The 20,239-nt window shown below is 41.2% G+C and overlaps 1 protein-coding gene across 2 annotated transcripts; it reads left to right on the top strand.

Annotated features, from left to right (window-relative positions):
• The first annotated feature begins 342 nt into the window (after positions 1-342).
• On the top strand, positions 343-20,073 carry ANKLE2 (ankyrin repeat and LEM domain containing 2). 2 transcript variants are annotated; one of them, XM_056326756.1, is made up of 13 exons: positions 343-406; positions 4,722-5,210; positions 6,168-6,359; positions 7,613-7,806; positions 8,784-8,972; positions 9,170-9,292; positions 9,670-9,736; positions 10,403-10,584; positions 12,013-12,119; positions 12,998-13,191; positions 14,120-14,840; positions 15,394-15,525; positions 16,568-20,073. In XM_056326756.1, the coding sequence occupies exons 2-13, from the start codon at positions 4,733-4,735 to the stop codon at positions 16,788-16,790; spliced, it is 2,802 nt and encodes a 933-aa protein (XP_056182731.1). In that variant the 5' UTR covers positions 343-406; positions 4,722-4,732; the 3' UTR covers positions 16,791-20,073. The 2 variants fall into 2 exon arrangements, with proteins under 2 accessions (XP_056182731.1, XP_056182730.1); XM_056326755.1 differs by lacking the exon at positions 343-406 and adding an exon at positions 434-706.
• Positions 20,074-20,239: the final 166 nt, after the last annotated feature.

Below are 20,239 nucleotides of genomic sequence, written 5' to 3'. Positions count from 1 at the left end.
GCTGCCTCCTGCGTGTCTCCCTTCTCTGCCAGCTCGGCCAAGGCCGCTGTGGTGTTTTGAGATTAATGCTTGGAGTGAGCCTTCCTTCGTGCAGGGCTTGTGCGACCTCCCCCGGCTGAGGGGGGCGGCAAGATCCCGCCTGCCCCGTCCCGGTGGCTGCAAAACGTCCCGCCGGCAGCGGGGAGCGGTACCCGGGGGGTAACGGCAAGCCGCTGGGGGGCGCTGAGTGGGCGGCCCTTCGCGCGCCATCGCCCCCTCCCGCCAGGCGCCGGCAGCGGCCCCCCCTTCCCGCCAGCGAGCGCCGCGCGCGGGGCGGTGCCATCCCGTCAGGCAGCGGGGCGGGGCTGCCGCGCCCGCCCGTCAGGCGGCGGCGGGGCGGAGGGACGGAAGCCGGGAGGCCGCTGAGGTACCGTCCCTGCAGGGCGGGCGGGGAGTGCCGGCGTGCGGGACGTGGGCCGGGGCATGGAGCGGTGGGTCGGGGCCGCCGGGGGCTGGGGCTCCCTGTGGGAAGCCGGCTGCGGCCGCTGGCTGGGCTGGGAGCTCTTGGCCGCCTGCGCGGTCATCGGCGCCGTGGGCTGGCTGCTGCGGCTGCTGGAGAGGAGGCCGGGCGGCCGCGAGGCGCCGGCCGCCATCTGCTCCCCGGCCCCGCTCTCCTCCTCGCCGCCGCTCTCTGCGGGGAGCCGGCGCCGCCGTGGGAGCCGCTCAGGTGAGAGACGCGGGGGGCGGCGGGGGGATGCCTCTGGCCCTGCGGGGGGCCCAATCAGCAGCGGGCAGCGGGCCCCGCCCGGCGAGGCCTGCGGCCGCTCGGCCTCCCGCCCCTCCTGCCGCCGCGGCCCGGGCATCTCCCGCGGGCGGAGCTCGGGGCCGGGCCCCGCCACCCCGGGCCCCTTTGTCATGGGCGCCCCCGCGCCCTGCCGGGGCCCGCTCCCGCGGCTGCGAACGCGCTGTCGCCCCGTTCCTGAGGGATCGGCCTGGTTTCCCCCGCCCTTGCCGCGGCTTTCCCGTAGGTTATTCCGGGTCCGCCTTGCTGGCCCTTCAGCCGCGCAGTCCCTAGCCGTTGGCTAGTTTGGCAACAGGCAGCACAGAGCACCCGATGGCATAGCCACGGCGGCGCTGCCACGGGCAAATCCTGGCAGTCGGGGCACAACCAAAGGCGGGATGCTCTCTCACTTAATTCCTCTCTCGAAAAGAAAAAAAAACCAAACAAAAAGAAGTCTCTTTTGTTACATCACATATTTACTGGAGGATTTAATGAGTAGTGGAATAAAATAACATCACGATCCTTAAAAGTCAGTTGTTCGTTCTCTCGTGGTGGTAGTCTTAATTTTTTTGGAAACAGATTCTGCTGTTTCATGCTGATGTGGTAAGACAAGGGAAAATGCATCTCTTACCCATTCTTCCAGATGTTGATTTGGAAGAAGTCTCAAAAGTGTAGTTGTGAAAGCACTTACTGATGTTTATAAAGCCACTAAAGAAGGTAACTTGTTAGACCTTGTGTGCTGAACCAGAAAAGGTAACTGCATCAGTGGTGGCTGTGCTCTGCATCACTTGAAGTTACATAAAATGCATTTTAAGGTTCAAATAATCAGTTTCTGCACCTGCATGCAGCACATGATTGAAGGACTATCTTAAGACTGGCAGTTGCTCTTTGTCAGGTTTGCAAGCCCTGCCTTTTGTTTTGGACAGATCAGGATAGGTGATGTGGTTAAAAATTAATAAATTTTTATTATCTGTGTCAGCTGAAAACTTGATGTCAGAACACACACATGTTTTGTGAAAATTCTATGTTGTTATTCCAACATTTTCCCTGTTTCTACAGCAAGGTTATTTTAGAAAACTCTCGGCGATAACAGTAGCTCCTAAATCAAAGATTGATTTCTTCACTGTTGGTCTGCTTTGTCATTTCAGTTGTTGATTTAGTTGTGCTTGAGTTACAACGGACACATGAAATAAGTGCTTTTTCTTACATAGATGAGGAAGAAAATCTTAGGTGCTAAGTTCTATCAAAACATGATACCAGAGAAAGCACACTGTCCCGACATTTTTGACTTGACCACAAGCTAAGAAGAAAGATTCTGTGTGTGCCTGCGTATTCTTATGTATGTGAATTACATATATGTAAGGGTCTGCTCTTCGGCAGAATGATGGTGCTGGTTCTGAACCCTAAAAACAGGAGCATGTCCTGAGTTAATTCTTTAAGGTCTTATGTTATGTTGACTCTTGAAGTGTTTTCAGTGGGTTGTTTCTGCAATAAACTCCCTTGCCTCTGATTTTTTTCATCTTTGTTATGTTTTTTTAGTTAAGCAGTCTCAAAGAAAATCCTTACAATAGCAAATTTTGATATTTTTATAATTGACCTCAGGGCCACGTTTTATCCCTTGATTACAACATGCTGGCACCAAATCTATTTTAAAAAAACAGAGGATTAAGAATCCAAAATATGTGAGGAGATCTTTCACATCTCTCTCTGTGGTCTTGTGAGCAAGTCAGATAGTTGTAACAGTGAGGTTGCTTGGAGGTTCAGGAATCATAAGGGAACTAGAATACTCTGGGGAGGTAGCTCAGCAGCATCAGCTGTGGCTTTACTGCAGGTTTTTTTTTGTTTTTTAAGCTGCAATACTCTTCATTTCCCATCATTTCAGTAAGGTTCCTGTTAATATTCGTGAAATATTCAGTGACTGAGGTATGTTCTCTAACCACAAGATGTTTAAAATCGGACAGTCATAAAAAAGAAACAACTCTCAAAGGAAGCAGCCCTCCAAGAAGACAAACCTCCAACTCATGTAACTGTCAAGTTGTAATAATGTTTGAAAACCTACTTGAAGCTTGGTATTAACATATTTTTCCATAGTATTAGAAATGTAATATTTTTGAAGTTAGATTCTAATGAAGATTTTACTTGGTTATATTGACTGTTGCTCAAAGTTATTAAACTGCTCTTTTACTACTGTATAATAATGTTTAAAACTGCTCTGTGTGTTTGGTTTTTTTAATATGTGAAAAATTTAGTTCTTTACCAGCTTGATCCTTGCGTAATTTAAAAGGCAAAATTGTCATGTCTATTTTGTTGATGTATTTTAGCAATACGTGTGGAAAAATAAAGGATTTTGACTATTTGTGAGGCTATGATGAAGATGCAATTTTGGAATTATTTCTGAGTTTGTACACTGAAACAAAATGAGTAATTAGGATTCAGTACTTGGAACGCTGCATCCCTGCTGTGTTAAGGTGCAGCCATTCACTGTCCAAGCCTCACATTAGTGTCCGAGACCAAGGTTCTTGCCCATCAGAGTGGGTGTTCTGACGTGTTAATGACTGCTCGCACACCCTGCTCATAAAGCAGGAGAGCTCATAAATTATGGTCATTCCTCATAACTGCCAGTGCATCCACAAATGATCTTCTGAGGAAATTTGACTTAAAATTACAGGTGATAATGACTTCCTACCTGGGAGATTGCTTCCTCCCTAACGGAGTAAGATTAGGAGTTCTGTTATTCCAAATCTAACGTGATTAAAAAAATAGAAATCGGTTCATGTGGAAAAGCTGCAAATGTGTGTTCTGGTAGTCTTAAGTCTCATAAACTGAGGCTGAAACCTGGAATTGAAAATAAAGTACTAAAAATGCCATATAAGCCTATCCAAACCAGTATAACCCAGAAAAGGGCTGGTGAGGAAGGAAGGGTCAGTTTAAGGAGGGGGTGAAAGCAGGCCAGGAATGTGACAGCCTAGTCGTTCCTGGCCTGAGGCTGTTCTTTCAAACTGGTGTACAGCAGGAAAAAGTCACAGCCTTTGTGGAGACACATGGATGCAGTATCTGATGAAATAACGTTAAAGCTTCCTATGTTCTTGAGCTGCCCAAATCCTGTATTTTTCAGTTGTGTTTTTCACAGTAAGAAATTTTGTGTTGGCATCGCATTGGTTTTAGTATCTTCTTGCTGACCAGTGCACAAGCTGTTAGTGTGTGGATTAGGTGACCTGGGGGACTTCTGGTATCATACCAGGGAGAAGGATTTTCCTTTGAAAATGGAGAAATACTTCTAGCTCCCACTTGTTGTGGGAGAGGGAACTGTGAAAAGATCAGCTGTTCTCGTCTTCTGGTGTTTGCTCTCAAAATGGGGGCTGGGAAACAACATGTTGTGTAAATAGTTCCAGCTTTGTATCATAGCCAGAGGTAGACTCCCATGGTTGCTGCATCATACTTACGCCTTATACTTTTGTCAGGTAGAAGTTCTTACGGAAATAATAGAAAGAGTGTTGTGCTTTTAGCTGTAGGTGTTGCCTAACTGGAATCTCTTACTGGGGCTACCTAGTCGGCATGTTCTTGTATTCCGTGATGTGGACAGATCGTGCCTTTCTTGGCAGGAATCAAGTATTTCTCAGCCTGTCATACATTTTCATGCGTAAATATTCTGGATTGATTTTTGACTTTAAAAGAAATTTGTAAAGGACAAATGAGAATAAAATGTAAACTGTACATATCTTTCAAGTAGTTGTGAGAGGAGGAAAGTAACTCTTGGTGTAAGCCTTACAGCTTAAAAATGTTTTTAATGTGTTGGTTTGAAAAGTATTTTGTCTTCTCTGCAACTGCAATAATCTATTCAGAATCAGAGAAATTGTTATGAGACACTTTTTTCCTTGTTTTTAACACAGTTTTTAAATAGCAGAAAAAAAGTAGTGTTGTTCTTTACAGTTTTTCTCTCTGTCTTTAACCTTTCCTATAGGTGAAATAACAATGGATGCAATATTATCCCGATTGAAGCAGCTCACCCCTGATGAGCTTAGAGAAGAAATTGTAAGAGCAGGACTGAAATGTGGGCCTATTACCTCAACCACTAGGTTTATTTTTGAAAAAAAATTGGCTCAGTCATTGTTGGAGCAGCAAGGAGCGTTGGAGGAAAAAGGATCTGCTGCATCAGAGGAGGCTTCTGGAAATGTCCCATCTGATAGCAGCCAGGCAGAAGCACAAACGGGTTTGAAAACTGTGGCAGTGAATCACAACGGTCATGGAAGCGTTTCCGAAGATGTAGACTTTGGGTACTGTGTAGGTCTGAACCCTCCAGAAGAAGACTCCGTGATGCACACAAACTGTTCAGCTACGGTCTGTGGAGCAGGATGTATTGATTCACAAATTAGTACTCGGAGCCTGTCCAAAGATCCTCCACTGTTCTATGGTGTTTGTCCAGTTTATGATGACATATTGGCAAGGAATGGTAAATATTCATTTCCTTTATTTCCAACGATAAACATTTTACAATCATGTCTAAATGGGTCTTCTGAGGTGTAGAAACAGTTAAACATTCCAGGTGTTCTGCAATAATAGTTGATAGACATGAGGATCCCCTGCTCCGTGTAGCTCAGCTGGAGAAAATTATTTCCTACTGCTACTCTCATAGACAATCCTGTGCCTTTAATCCCTCTCATGAATAAAAAGTAATCCTACAAATAAACAACGGAAGACCTATTTATACTGTCATCAGTTGAAGCTTAAATGATCTTTTCTAACAGATTTTGTACTTTCTTTTCTATCTTCATGTCAAATGCTATCTAGAGGCATCAGTCATTCTTCACATATTGATGAGTACTGCAATAAGGAATTACTAAATTACCTAGTGTCAGTATTACAGTAGTGCATAAAGGATCTTTTACTCTGAGGCAGTGGTAAATATTCTTTCTGATAAAAAGTATATTCAGATATCTTAATTTGAACAAGTTAACATTAATGCAAAAGGAGAGGAAGGAGAAGGATTTGATTAATATCTAAGGTTCTGTGTGGAGGTCTTAATGTTGTGACAGTGGATCACTTACATAGTTGACTGTGGGCGGTAGAACATGGAGAGTAATGCAGGGTGAATAAGCTCTGAGTTTGCATTTCAGTCGGGATGTTAAACACGTGCTTGTTGGAGCTGGCCCATCTGTTCAAAAGGGACATTCAGATACTGATGGGTACAAACAGCCAAACACTGTACACACGTACCACCTGATGTTAGCTGGAGTGTGTAAAATTCTTCTATCCGAGAGAGAAATTTTAGAAGGAGTTTTGATTCTTTTGCCATGTTTGGTAGAGAAACAGTTTGTTGAGGCCAAAGCTGAAAGAATTTTGTAGTCTCTTTCTAGGACCAAATCTGAGATTGTTGGAATAGCTTAACTTTGATTGTACTTTGTTGCAGAGAGAATACATGTTTATGAAGATAAAAAGGAAGCTCTCCAAGCAGTTAAGATGATTAAGGGTTCCCGTTTCAAAGCTTTTTCAAACAGAGAGGATGCTGAGAAATTTGCTAAAGGAATCTGTGATTATTTCCCATCTCCAAGCAAGTCCTCTTTATGTTTGTCTCCAGTGAAAATGGGACCATTTAACAGAGGTAAGTGAGGGTGGTCGTCTGTGTACAGTAGATGCGATATACAGTCTGTTAACTTTTTCTGAGAGAAGCAGCAACAACTTAATAACTAACACACTAGTAACAGCAAAAAATTGCAAGGGTGAAGCATCTTAATAAATGAAGTCCCTTTAGAGTGGTGGTGTTTAAGATAAGCTGTGAACAGATGTTAGATCATAGCTCTAGAGCTTACTCACCACATAAAATTGCTGTATAAATAGATAGGACAACCAATACTTAATTATATTTTTTCTGTGAAATAAGTTAGAAACAGGCAATAAAAAGCATATCTTAATTTTTTTAATTCAGATCTGGTTCTGTTTCTGTATAAAATGATACTGTCACTGGAGAAGTCATCCTTAAAGTTAATTGATGTGCTTTTCCAAGAAAGGAGCACCAAAGTCTAGATACAGAAATAAAAAAAAGAAGTATGTTGGAGCCCTGCTATTTCCTTTGTAAAGAACTTCCACAGAAGTAAGTCAGAGCCCCAGCAACCTATGGAAAGACTGCTTTTTGTGTTTTAAAGCATAAGGTTTGGCCTTCAGTGTATGGTTTCTATGGTCTGTGTTACGATGAACTGGTTACTTTTAAAAGCAGTTGTCATTGTTCTGGTTTGCATGAATTCTACACAAAAAGATGTTGCTATTCTTCTAAAACTGAAATGTTGGTAATGGCCTGCATAGATGTGTTGCTTAGTAGTCCATGATTATATTTGGTAGGATTTGATTTTACTCATGGACTTCAGGTTTTTCAGGTTTAGTAAGACACTGATAAAATTGCACAGTATATTAAAACTGTACTTAATTGTTAAGTCAGTTCGTGAGTTCAGAAGTAAAATGGTAAACACTGATCATATTTCACAGTGTTCCCAGTAGCTAAAAGGACTCAGTAGTCATAGAGCTGCAAAAGCAGTTTTAATATTCAGAAAATTCTTATTTCTTGTTGAATTTTGCTTTTAAGTTTGGATGGAAGCAAGTTGGTAACTAAAATTCACTAGTCCTTACTGAAGTCTGAAACAGTTTTACAAGATGATTAAGTTATATTCTCCTCCCTCCCTATTACTAACTACTAGTATTTTTAAATGTCTTGTCATTGGCCTCAATTTTTTTTACCTCTGTACATTAAAGAGCCCAAAGTTAATACATATTTTAGATTAAAAGCTTATTTTTTGTCTGGGCATGAAAATAGTGATCACTGAGAAGAATGTATCTAGAAACATGTTACTTGTGTTTTGATAGATGGCTTGTGCTCCCCCGAGACTGAAACTGCTAACAAGGAGAGAGCCAACAGTTACAAAAGTCCACGTACTCAAGATCTTACTGCTAAACTTCGGAAAGCTGTCGAGAAAGGAGATATAGCAACGTTTTCAGAACTTATTTGGAGTAACCCGCGCTATCTGATTGGGTCGGGAGACAATCCAACAGTTGTACAGGTAAAAAAACTAAAATGGAAAACCCCAGTTTCTGGTTTAGTGACTCAGCTTTGAGGCCTGACAAGCAGAACTGGAAGGAATGTTGTTTCCTACTCTTCCTTCGGGATACCTTGTCTCCCCTAGTGCAAAGTTTCTGACTGTTCATTGATAGTAGGTGAAAGCTAAGAGAAACACGGCAGTTATCTGTCTTGGGTAAGTCACCCATCATAACTGAGAGCTGGCTTTGCCTCAGAAGAGCTAAAGACTCTAAGTATGCAATTCTTTAGGGGAAGAATAGTTTTATCCAGTAGTGAAAGAATACTCTTGTCTTCATGCAGTATTGATCTCCTCCAATAAACAGAATAATTGTAAGGAACGGGGCAGTGCCTAGGCTGTAACGAGGTGTTCCTACAGCACTGCCTACCTAAGCACCACCATTCCACTTCAAAACGTGCTCTGCATCTGCAGTCCACCTGTAAGGTATTGGTCCGTAGACGCTGGCGATCTTACTTTGACAAATGACTTCTATCAGACCAGCTTTGTGAAGTTGTTGGAATTTTGTATGCAGTATGTTACAGCAAACTGGATTTGATGTATACACACCCATTTTCCTGCTGTTTTTGCACATTGAACTTCTGATCTCCTTTTATTCTGCACTATTTTAATATAGCTTTTTTGCCACATTTTTTTCCCAAGATGTGAAAAAAAGGACTATAGCTGCGTGTAAAAATAATTTTGTTAATTGTAAGAATAATGTAGGTATAAAAATGCATGTCTTTACGATATCATATAATTCACTGTTATGTGAATAGTTCTGAACGTAGTTTTGTAAATATCTTTTCCTGATAAAATATTAAGAAACAAAAATGTAAATGAAAGACTCATTGTGGGAACCTTTGTATTTTCACTGTTAAATCAGTTAAGCGTATGGGTGTAAGAAAGCTGTTTAGATTTCAGTTCATTCTAATGTTTGCCTTTTTTTTTTTTTTTTTTTCCAGGAAGGGTGTCGGTACAATGTCATGCATGTTGCTGCCAAGGAGAATCAACCTGGTATCTGCCAGTTATTACTGGACACTTTGGAAAATCCTGAATTTATGCGACTTATGTATCCAGATGATAATGACACTATGTTGAAGAATCGCATCCAGTATATTGTTGACCTTTACCTTAATACACCAGATAAAATGGTAAGATTTGAATATTTGCCAGTTTATTAATATTATGGAAACAACTGGAAGGTGTTAAGGATGCGTAAGGGAGAAGAAAAGAGAATAGAAGGGGACATTTCATTTATGAGTTTTGTGGGTCTCAAAATAAAATACGTGGGATTGACTTTATCATGATTCCAAGTGCATGTGAATTTCTCCCTTTTTCCCCTCTGCAGGGATTTGATACTCCACTGCATTTTGCCTGCAAGTTTGGGAATTTGGACGTTGTTAATGTGCTTACCTCACACCCCGCTATTGTAAAAAATCCAAGAAACAAGTATGATCAAACTCCAGCAGAAGTAAGTCTCTCCATGTCCACAACAACCCCCCAAATGTTATGCCTAATCAATATTTTTCAAGTTCAAACATACTGCCTGTTGTTGATAGAAGGCTTGTAGTAAGACACTAGTGTCATCATTAGACTGTAAATCTTTGATTAACATTAAAAATATTTTATGTTAATTGTGTCTGGAGAGAAGTTCTAGATTTTATGATTCACTGCCTTTTCTTGACAGCATACATTTTATGGATGTGGATATATATTAGTGGTTTGTTCTGCTGCACATTAGAAGTACTGGGTAGGGGCCAGTAACGGGACTATTCAAAAAGAACACACATTGCAATTGATTTGAGATTGATGTCTTATGCTTTTTTAACAAACAAATTATATTAACAGGTCGTTTGTGAAAGAAGCAAGAATAAATCTGCAGAATTGAAAGAAAAACTAAGAGAATACTTGAAAGGTCTGTATTCAGTGTGTTGTACTGTATCAGGCCTGTATTTTGCTCTTGGCTGTCTTCTGTTTGCTTTCTGTAGTGTTCCTGGCTGTAAATGGTGCTACTGTACAGTGCTGTGAAAACCAAAGAGGAGCTCTAAAACTGACAAGGGACCTAAAACTTTTTGTCTTGTAAACTACGTGGCCAGAGCCCTTCCTGTGTGGTCACGAGGTTATCCTCATGGCTCTGTGGTGTAGGCACGGCCCTTATTTTGTTCCGCCAGCCTGAAGCAGAAAGTTCAATCTAAAAGCAAACAAAAGACCTTTACAGAGCACGAGATTTATTTGCCCACGCTGGGGAGTCGTGTAATTTCTGTGACACAGAACTTCTCGCTGTTTTGTCATGTGTGGGTTTAGGCATTTGCAAAAGCAGGTTTTGAAATTTGTTGAAGACCCTTAGCGAAGGGATATATGGATCACTGCAGGTATTTTTGTATTTGAGAGGGAAGGGAGATGTACTAAAATACAGTCTGTAAGCAAGCAAGCAATATTGAAACAGTGAGTTTGAATTACAAGTAGTTTTATTCATGAAATAAAGTCAGATGCTTAAGCGCACGGTGTATTGATATTCTAGGAAGAAGCAGCAGGCTAATGTAGCAAAGTTCTTAAGAAAGTTTTGTATTATTTATTTTAGGTCGATACTACGTACCACTGTTGAGAGCAGAGGACAATTCCTCAGCTCCTGTAATAGGTGCGCCGTGGTCACCCGATCAGATAGATGACAGCCCCCAGAGAACTTTACCTAAATATACTGGCAGCCCCAAAGACCCAGTGTTGTCGATAAGAGCTTTCGCAGGCCCCATGAGCCCCTCAAAGGTAAGGAGAGAGCTTTGTACGACTCTTAATGCCTATTTTTATCCTTTTTATTAATGAAGAACCATTAGAAGATCCACGCATGGTTCATTGTGTGGTGTAGTTTGCTCCTGTTACAGATTTTGGAGCCCTTTTTCTTGAAGAGGTGGATCTTCCTATAGAGAAGGAGACACACAGAAACGTGTAAATATATTTTATTGCTGAAAACAGAAACCTCTGGTATCAAAAAGAAAGTTGTTTTCTTTTTCCTATTGGAATCTATTCAAAGAGCACTCTTTGACAGACCTTTCATTGTCTTACAGATAATTGCTCTAACTTGCTAATCTGAAACAAAGGCTTTCCATGTGGCTACGAAACGGGTTTAAAAAATTCTTGACTATGTCTTTATCTCATTTCTAGAAATTGACATTGGATGTTAGAAGCAGTTTATCACCTCTGTTTGTTGAATTAATATATTTTTCTAAATGGGAAAACTGATGACCAGGTAGTAGGTGTTGGGGTGGTTTTGGAAAAGTATTGATTCTGTAGTAGAAAAGCAAACCCTTCCATTTTTAGGAAGGATACTTAGATACCAGTTAAATCCATTATAAACTTACAGGCATTCTTTGACTCCTTTGTTTAATATGAACATGCGGGAAGTATGACAGCTTTAGAAAAGGTGAATAAATGCAGTTGAGGACTTCCGATCGACTGATGCTTGAATTCTTCAGGACTGAGTTTTACCAAATTGCTTAATGCTTTTTCTTCTAAATGAGCTTGTTTGTCAATTCTCTGTTCACCTGACAGAAGTGTAAATAAATTTTATGCTCTGAAAAATTTTACTTAGGATGCAAACAGTGCATGATTTTGATTGCTGACAGATACTTTTAATGTCTGAATGTAATTCTTAGTCATTATTGCTGATTCTTGTCATAGAGAGTTTGGGAGTTTGCAAAAATCCATTAGTTGACTCCCTTTAGGAGGTCAAATTCAAACTTGGAAATAGCCAGAAAAAAAATTCTAATAATGGCAGTAAGCCTGTGGAATTAAATATATACATATAAAAATAATACCTTTGCATCCTAGAAACCAGTGACCATGGCAAAATTACAAGACATACTTCTGTTTTCTGCTGTACACAAATTAAAACCAGGCAGCATTGGCATCTGTACAGTTTACTTTAAGATGGCTTTACGTTATGGTATTACTCTTTTAATAAGTAGTTATGAGATCAAAGTAACCAGTAATACTGGGAGGAGTAACTTTAGATCCAAGATGAGATTTTTCATAGCTAGAGTTGAGCAATACTTGTGGCAGAACTTCAGTTGTTTAGATGAGGATGGCACACAGCTATATGTCTTCTAGACCTATAGGCAGACATTTAGCCAGCACTGAGTTAACTTCATATTCTGTGGGGGTAGGTTTTTTTAATTATTTCTGTTTTTTTTAAAGGCTGAAGAATTTCGCAGGCTTTGGAAGACTCCACCTCGAGAGAGAGCTGGCTTCTTTCATAATGTCAAGAAATCTGATCTGGAGAGGGGTGTCGAAAGAGTTGGAAGGTATCTAAAAGAGTATCAGTATGAAAAATTAGCAACAGTGCAATTGCAAAGACAAATTGCAGTGCAAGAGCAAAAGACTTGTGCTGAGAGTACAGTTACTGCTTACCGATCAGTATCTTGGGGCAAAAGTTACTGGCAGAAATACTTTATGAAGTATATTGTAGTTGGATTTTAACTGTGTTTTTGTGTAAACCAAATGGCTACAATGTGAGACCTAGCTTTATTTCCAAAGCTGAGAAAGCTATTTTAACTGTTACTGATGGTGGGTATAGATAGCTTTTCTCAAACATGGACTTGTAAAATGATGCATAGCCTACTTTTGCTGTCAAATCGAGAGGTTGTCAAAAAGTGCAGAACAAAAAGATCCTAATACCAGTGTGCTGGTCTGTGAAGCTGTGTGTTGTGGTATGTGTCCTTGCTGTTAAAATACCGTGTATCGGCAAGACACAGAAAAAACATACTTTCTTAAAAGCAGATTAGAGTTCTTCCTTTAAAAGAACTGCTCATGTCTTCCTACCTTCTCCCATTCCCACATAGAAAAAGCTACCGAATGGAGAATCGGTCACATTACGCCTGCATCAGTGGGGGTTCATCTCCAGCTGATGTTTAGATAGTCAGCTTGAAAATAGCAATATGTGTGGTGTTAAGTGTAAGAATAGTAGATTAAATTTGAGCAATGTTCTAGAAGGAACCAGATGATACTGTGTTTGCTAAGGATGTGTACATGGCTTTTGTAGACTGTTGATTGTTGCGAAATTGTGTTGCCTAGTTGCACGTTTGTACTCCTATTAATAGCCGATAATATGTGTTCAGAAAAGTTATTGTCAAACTAATAATTATGTCTTCACAAATGATTCGTTTTATTTTATTTATTGCAGGGAGTTAGCTCATGAACTGGGGTTCCCGTGGGTTGAATACTGGGAATTTCTGGGCTGTTTTGTTGATCTGTCTTCCCAGGAGGGGTTGCAAAAATTAGAAGAGTACCTGAGTCATCGGGAAATGAGCGAAAAGGCTCAGCAAGAAACAGGGGAAAATGAAACCTGCAATAGATATAAAACTCCACATCCTTCTGGTAAGAAAAGGGAAAATGCTATAAACAACAGGTTGTACCTAGGGAGAAGAGGGAGCAAAAAAGCACGGTGCCCAGGGGAAGTAGTATTTCCCTGTTGTGGTTGCTGTTATTAATGTTATCCAAACAGCCTGATTGTGCTATTGAAAAAGTAGCTAACAACACTGCGAATGCAGGAGGATTAGAACAGACCTCGTTAGATGTTCTTTATCTTTCATACAAAGTACTTCATTTGACTGTAGCCCCCAGATGAAATTTCTGTAAGGAAGCCTCTATCTTCAGTATGTCTTTACTCAGAGCACTTGGGAATTTGTCTTGAGTATAGAATTTTGTAATCCACAAATATGGAATAAATAACTTGTTAAAATAAAAGAGTAATTCTTTATAGCTGAGGGTGAAAGACACACTGAACAAAATCCAGGAAAGCTTTTTAGGCCACTGCTTGCCATGTGTTTATGGAAGGCACACGCTAGTCCCCAATCTTTGTGCTCCTTCTCTCCTGTGCGATTCTGGATCTGAAGGGGCTCTGGTTCCGGGATAAACCTGGCCTGCCAGGACCCTGAAGGATAGTCATCGGGCTCGTCGTCAGCCTTTGTGCTTTGAACGAGATACAAACTTAAGCTGTTCTGGACTAGTACCATTTTCCTGCTCTATTCTGCTTCATCATGACTTTGTCCTTTGTTGCTGGTGAAGGACTGAGGTGGGGAGTGTAGGAAATACAGTTCTCAGATGGATATAAAAGGTTATTTGCAAAAAAGGTAGAGCCGTAATGCTGTCATTTTGCATTTGTAGCTTTAGTTAGGTTAGTTCATGCTGTTGTGTAAAAAATGTAGAAAGGGCTTCAAGAAATAGCGTAAAGCGTCCTACTTTATTTGATTGGCGTTCTGTTGAAAGTCTTTTTATGTGTTGCTCTTCTTAAAATTGTTTACAGGCAAGAGTAAAAAGTGCTGCAATTCTATTTCTGTTGGCGCATTTTTGGATGAGGAGGATGATGACATGAGCTTAGAAGAAATTAAAAACAGACAAAATGCAGCACGGAATATCAGCCAACCTATTGTGTCCAAAGAACCCAGCATTGACGCTATTGGAGATGCTGAGTGCGATATCTTGTCGATGGAGCGTACAGCAAACATCATAGAGACGTCGGACCACCCCAGGCACTATGAAAAGGCAGCTTCTTCCAGCAAAAATGGATTTTGTAATCCTGTGTCCAGTGAAAGGGTAATTAGTGACAGAACGAATTTGCATGATGGAGATGAATGCTGTGTGTTACCTGTTTGCAATTTAATGTCAGAATTTCAAAGCCTGTCGTTCCAAGAACAAGAGGGTGCTGGAGAAGCCAATAAAATGGCTGGAAAAACTGAGCACAAGAGAATTCTGGCTGAAGGAATGAGTCAGGTGAGAATGCCCAAGGACCATCTGGATAAGACCTGCTATGCAGTTTCTCCGGCAAGTTCTGAGCCAAGTGTTACAGGTGAACCTGGAGAGACCAAGCTAAGGACAGAACAGAGAATACCACTAGAGGAGAGACTGTCCGTGGAATCTGGAATTCGGACTAACGAGGCACAACAACGTCAAGAACTTTCTTCCCAGAAATTTATTTTGAAGGTTTCATCCACAAATGACAATCCTAAGCAGTCATTCCTGCTCGGGTAAGAATTGTCTGCCTTAACATTTATTTGCCTTTTGGTTTCTGTATGCAAAACACAATGTTTTTTATATCATTAACAGCAAGGTTGAGATGATGGGATACTAAGCAACACTAGGTGCGCTCAGCCTTGAATGATCATCTTAAATGCTTCACTGCTTGTACAGTGGCTTGTACAGTTCTCTTGCAACTAGGTAACTGAATACATTCTCTAAAACAGGAGAAGAAAAGTCTTTGTTACCAAACAGTTTCAGTTAGCTTTGCTGTTTACCGTTCATCCGACAGGCTAGTGACTTCGGGATGAGCCTGACTTAGAGTAACAAAGTGTTTACTACACTCTTGGGATATCCTCAGATTAAATTTTCAGAACTTCTATTTTATGAGACTGCTGTCTAATAACGGAGAGTCATTTATGTGTGGGCCTGCAGGAAAAAGTTCATAGAGAAACTGCTTATGGAGGAGCACAGGCAATTTGTTTGCTTATATCAAAAATAAATGTTTTGGGTTTGGGATGTTTTTATGGCCTGAACAAATCCATAGTTCTCTTTATATTCTAGGGAGTGGCCGTCGAAGCTGGACAGCGATGTCTTCGCAGCCATAGAAGCAGTAGAGATCGATCCACAGAAATACCCGACCATTTTCAAATGGAAACAAGCAGTGGAGTCGTACTCCTCCTCTGACAGGCAAAGGTATTTCCGCAAATTCAGTCGAATGAGTTGAAATAAAATCTTCAGCAGGTCAGCTGCAGAACGCTGCTCACAAACCCCTTGTTTTAAATATTCAACTCTTGTTAGCTATTCGTGGTGCCAAGGCTTGCTCGGTCAGGCCCCGTACGCTGTCAGTGCTACCTCTGCCACAGGCAAAGTGACACCCGAGAGTGCTCCGTGTGTCAGGTTTTGACTGCAAAAGTGAGATCTAACAGTAGATACCAGCAAGTCTCTCAAGAGACAGTTATTTTCAAAAGCTTTTCAATAAGCTGTGTGAGTGCATGTCTTTCATAGCTGGGGGTGGGGTGGGGTTTTTTTACCTATTTTTAAAACCCTTGTAAAATATCTTCAGTTTATAGCATGTTTTCTGTGGTGGCTCGTCTTAAGAAATTGCCTCACTTATAAAAGAAAGAACTGATGCTAGAATCAGCCTTTGGTTATTCTGCATTCTTTATTGTCTTAGTTGTCTTGTTCAAGATAAGATTTAGAGAAAAAAGAAAGTTTTTTACAGAAAAGTGTTTTTAATTTAACAAAGGAAATACTTTGCTTTTGAATAAATTTTAGATACTATTTCTCATTGACTTAAGAAAAGCCTGACACTTAATATACAGAAAAATGGTATTACTGCTGTGGCACCCGAACACCGATACTATTTTTAAAAGGCGAGGGGAAGTCGCACTCAGCCACAGCAGCAGCTGCACGCGGACCCAGGTCAGGTCAGCTTCGGCCGCGATGCCCTTTTCTAAAGGGGGCGGTGGACTAAAATTGACCCGTTGCTTCACAAGCGCCCCTTCTTTTCTTAACGGTTATTTTGGGGCAAATGACGTCTTACTGACGAGGGAGCATGTCTGCATGTAACACCGTGCGCTGTCGCTGGTTCTTCTTGGACCCATCTCTTATCAGTTAAGATTTTCCCCTGCTGGTGCATTATTTCTGAGGTCCACCAGCGGTACTGAGCAAAAGCACTGCTCTCCTTATTGCAGCTTTCTTATCAAAACACAAAACGGCTTCTCGTTTCTTTCAGTTGGCCAAGTCCAGCGCTGAAGGCAAGATTTAAGTCCCAAACCATGGCTGCTGGCCTTCCACATGCTTCAGGAAGAAACAGCCCCGTACCAGGAAGTCCAGGAAAATACAGCAGTGCCGCCTCGTTCTCTGCAGACCCTGGGAGTCCCGGGCGCTACAGTCCGGCTTGTGTCAACCACAGGCTGTTAAAACTGCGCCATTTTTCAGAGCCTCCTGCCCACTGAAATACAATTCATCTTCCTGGAACTTCAATTATATTTTCATTGTTAGAGTGGAGGAAAAAACGACAATGTTACTGAAGTGACATGAGGTTTGTATTTGGCTATTTATTTTTCCTCAATTGAGGACAACTGTATGTTAAAAAAAAAAAAAAAAAAGAATATATGTCTTTATGCCATATTCAGGATAGATTACTGGTGATACGCAAGAAGTTAGCGACAGTCAGTGCAGTTGTCCAGTAGCTATGAATTAACCCTTGTTGCCAGTAAGGCAACCTTTCCCTAGAAATGGTGGTATTTACTGTCACCAGTTGTCATTATCGTGATGAACCCGTTAGCCCTCAATTGTGTTTCTTCTGCTTGGACAGTCTGGAGGGAGCACCGCACCAGCGCAGGGAGATCCTACGGAGGGAGCTGAGGGCAAGAAGTAAAATGTTCTTCCACTTGCAGGGGGAATGCTCAAGGTGAAAAGCCTGAAACAAAGCCTGGGCGAGGAGGTGACCCATTTCCAGTGCTGAGTGCGAGTGTGAAAACCTGTGTGTAAACAAGGGCAGTGGTCAGAGCCAGCAGGGCGGGCAGACAGTGGAATACACACACACACACACACGCAGTTACATACATGTGTGTACATATGCATATATTTACACAGAAATCCTTCAGTCTTTGCTTGTTCTGAGGATGTTAAAAATGCCGTGATATACTGAGTGCTTTAGTAAAGGGGCACTATAGAAATGACTAGTATTCCTTTAAATGTTAGTTTGAAGATTAAAAAATATGTAAAAATTAGCTGGTCTTTTTCCCACAGAAGCTTTTAACATTAGCAGATTTTAATAGTTATTACACAGAAGCACATCAGCAATAATTTCAGTGAATTTACCAGCAAGATACCTTAACGGTCCTTTGTAATATCTTAGTGGTAGTGACCCATGATGTGGGTCCTTATTTCCTGGCTGTAAAGAGAGAGAGGAGTAAGGACTAAAAATATTTTTATTGAAATCTAAGCTTTTACTATGTCTCTAGTCTTGATGTGGTAATGAGTTTTTGTTACAGCAGTCAATAATTTTATTCTTTAGCCTTCTGTAAGAATGACTTGTTTCGACAGCACGATGCTGAGAGTGAGGAACTCGTTTCAAAACTCAAAGAGTTTTCCATGGCAAGCTTGCAAGGCAGCTGCCAGAAACAGAGGTCTCGGGTGTTGATAGCTCTTTAGTAAAAAAAAAAAAAAAAAAAAAAAAAAGAAACAAAAAAAAAAAAGAAAAAAAAAAAGAAAAACCTATCAATGGTTACAAGGTAAATCTGAGGAGAAAATGAGAATGTGCCGAGGCTGTGCTGGTAAGAAGGGCTGGGTTTGCAGTCGGGGCTGGCACACGGTACGCGAGGGAGCCCGCAGCCGCCCTGGGTGCCGCTGGGGCAGTGGGGCAGGCGGCCCGTTCCCAGCGCTGATGGCCTGATGGCCGTTGCATGCTGCAGTGACTCTCTACACAAACTGCACACCATTCAGTAGGTTCCTGATTTGGTACAAACCGAAAAAACTGCACTTAATGCTTTTGCAGGCTTAATAGTGCCTTTTGTAACATAATTTTTTAATTAGATTTTTGTTCTTTTCAAAGTTTTTTAGAAAAAAAAAAGTGGCATCCACTTACTAAGGGCACATAAAATACAGTTTTTCTCTGGGCTTTCTGAACGGAATGTATTTTCATGTGTGTGTCTCTCTCTCTAAGTTTGATTATTTGGTGCGATAGCTCTCCGCTGTGGGAGAGCATTCCTATTTTAGAAATTATTCTTTTTAAAAAAGGCTTACTTAGCTCTTTATAATTAAGCCTATTTCCAATGAGCTGGACATTAGAAAGAGCTCCTTTACACAAATGACTGTCATTCAGTGATATTCCAGACAACTGGCTGGGGGTGCAGGGGAGGGGGTGTGTGTGTCATTCTTTAAGAGAAAAACAACCAGCCCAACCGTAACTGCTGTGTTACCAAGTGTATGGGCTTTTTCGTAAGGGTTTTATTTGGTCAGGGGTTTTTGATGCAGCAGGTGCTGTAGTCTTGAACAACTTTTTTAGCTCCCAAATTCCTACAGTTTTACTTTAAAGGGTTCGTGGTTTTTTTCCTTTGGTTTTGGGGATATTTTTTTTTTAGTTTAGTTTCGTAATTTTTAATAATTTAATGTAAATTATATTTTTGTCATTCTGGAGAAATCAGTCCTATGATGAATAATTGCCTAATACCATGTTAAAGCCAAATCCGTGTGGTAGGGAAGTTGCTGTGCATGCAGCTGCCGTTTTCCACCTGGGTCCCTCAGCTGTCACACGGCACCTTTGCCCTTTTGATTGAAGTTTGTTACAGAGCCAGGAGCCTGATATTAGCACTCTAGTACTTTGTCCTTTTTTACCGTTATTATGCTTTGCTTTCTTTTTTTAATATTTAAATGTATAATACTGGTATGTACATGGACAGACACACACAACCCCACCCCTCCACCCCCCCAGCACCACCACCAGGCCCTTGCCTTTCACTTTGTAAAAAAACTTTGGTTTTGGTTTGGTCAAGGAATTTTTTTTTTTTTTTAACTGTGTTATATAACGTGCATTAGTCCAGCTGTATTGCATCCTAACAATAGATTTACTTCAGCTATTAAAAAAACCCCAGCAATTTATGTAGCTATTTGATTGTTCATGATTGCAAAGAAAGCTCTTCCAGGCCGAGCCTGTGGAGAAACTAAATCACATTGATATTGCCTGAATTGTTTTCTTGGCCAAAAGCTCACTTACAAAGGTGCAGGAGGTTAGTTGCGTTGGGGTTTTTTTTAGTTAGCTAAGTGTCATGTTAAAAATACAGAGTTACCCTGCTTTCTATTAAAAAATAAATTAGTAGCTAAAAGTGGCACACTGGTTAGTGTATAGGCGTGGTGCTAAGTAGTTGGGTTGACACCATGACTCTAATTTGTCAAATCACTAATTTGCCCAGGCCTTACTGACACAAATGCAGCGTGTGTGTGTGTGCACAGTGATTATGCCACTGAAGAATAGTCTCAATATGTTTGAGATGGGAAGTCACAATACTGTAAAAGTTATGTATGTACTTAATTTTACATTTCATACTTCCCTCCTACAACTGAAGTGTCACGGGAAGCGTTGTTAATGTCTGTACATGTGCAAAGAAGTGTCGTGTCCCCTCCGGCTACCCACTGATAACCTACCTGCTGGGGGGTGGGGAGTAGAGGGCTGTGTATGTGAGCAGATATGTGTATGCACACACACAAATAAAAATGCACAGAATTTTCATCTTACTATCTTTGGTGCGCCTGTTGCACGGGGTGGTAAGTGACACAGGCCTGTAACTCCTCTCTTGTACACGTTTTCTGTAGATGCTGCTGAACTCTGAGCTGGCTACTACCTCACGTTTACATTTCAGGTACTTGGGAGCAGAAAGGACAAAGCTGGTAAATGACCGGT

Source organism: Falco biarmicus, chromosome 1 (assembly GCF_023638135.1).
Source record: "Falco biarmicus isolate bFalBia1 chromosome 1, bFalBia1.pri, whole genome shotgun sequence".
NCBI lineage: Eukaryota > Metazoa > Chordata > Aves > Falconiformes > Falconidae > Falco > Falco biarmicus.
This window is presented reverse-complemented; position numbering and strand designations above follow the sequence as displayed.

Excerpts from the sequence above, each read along its gene's own strand:
- ANKLE2 (XM_056326755.1), top strand. The coding sequence starts at position 463 with ATGGAGCGGTGGGTCGGGGCCGCCGGGGGCTGGGGCTCCCTGTGGGAA. Across the intron at positions 9,737-10,402 it reads ACTAAGAGAATACTTGAAAG|GTCGATACTACGTACCACTG; the intron begins GTCTGTATTCAG and ends TATTTATTTTAG. Across the intron at positions 12,120-12,997 it reads GGTGTCGAAAGAGTTGGAAG|GGAGTTAGCTCATGAACTGG; the intron begins GTATCTAAAAGA and ends TATTTATTGCAG.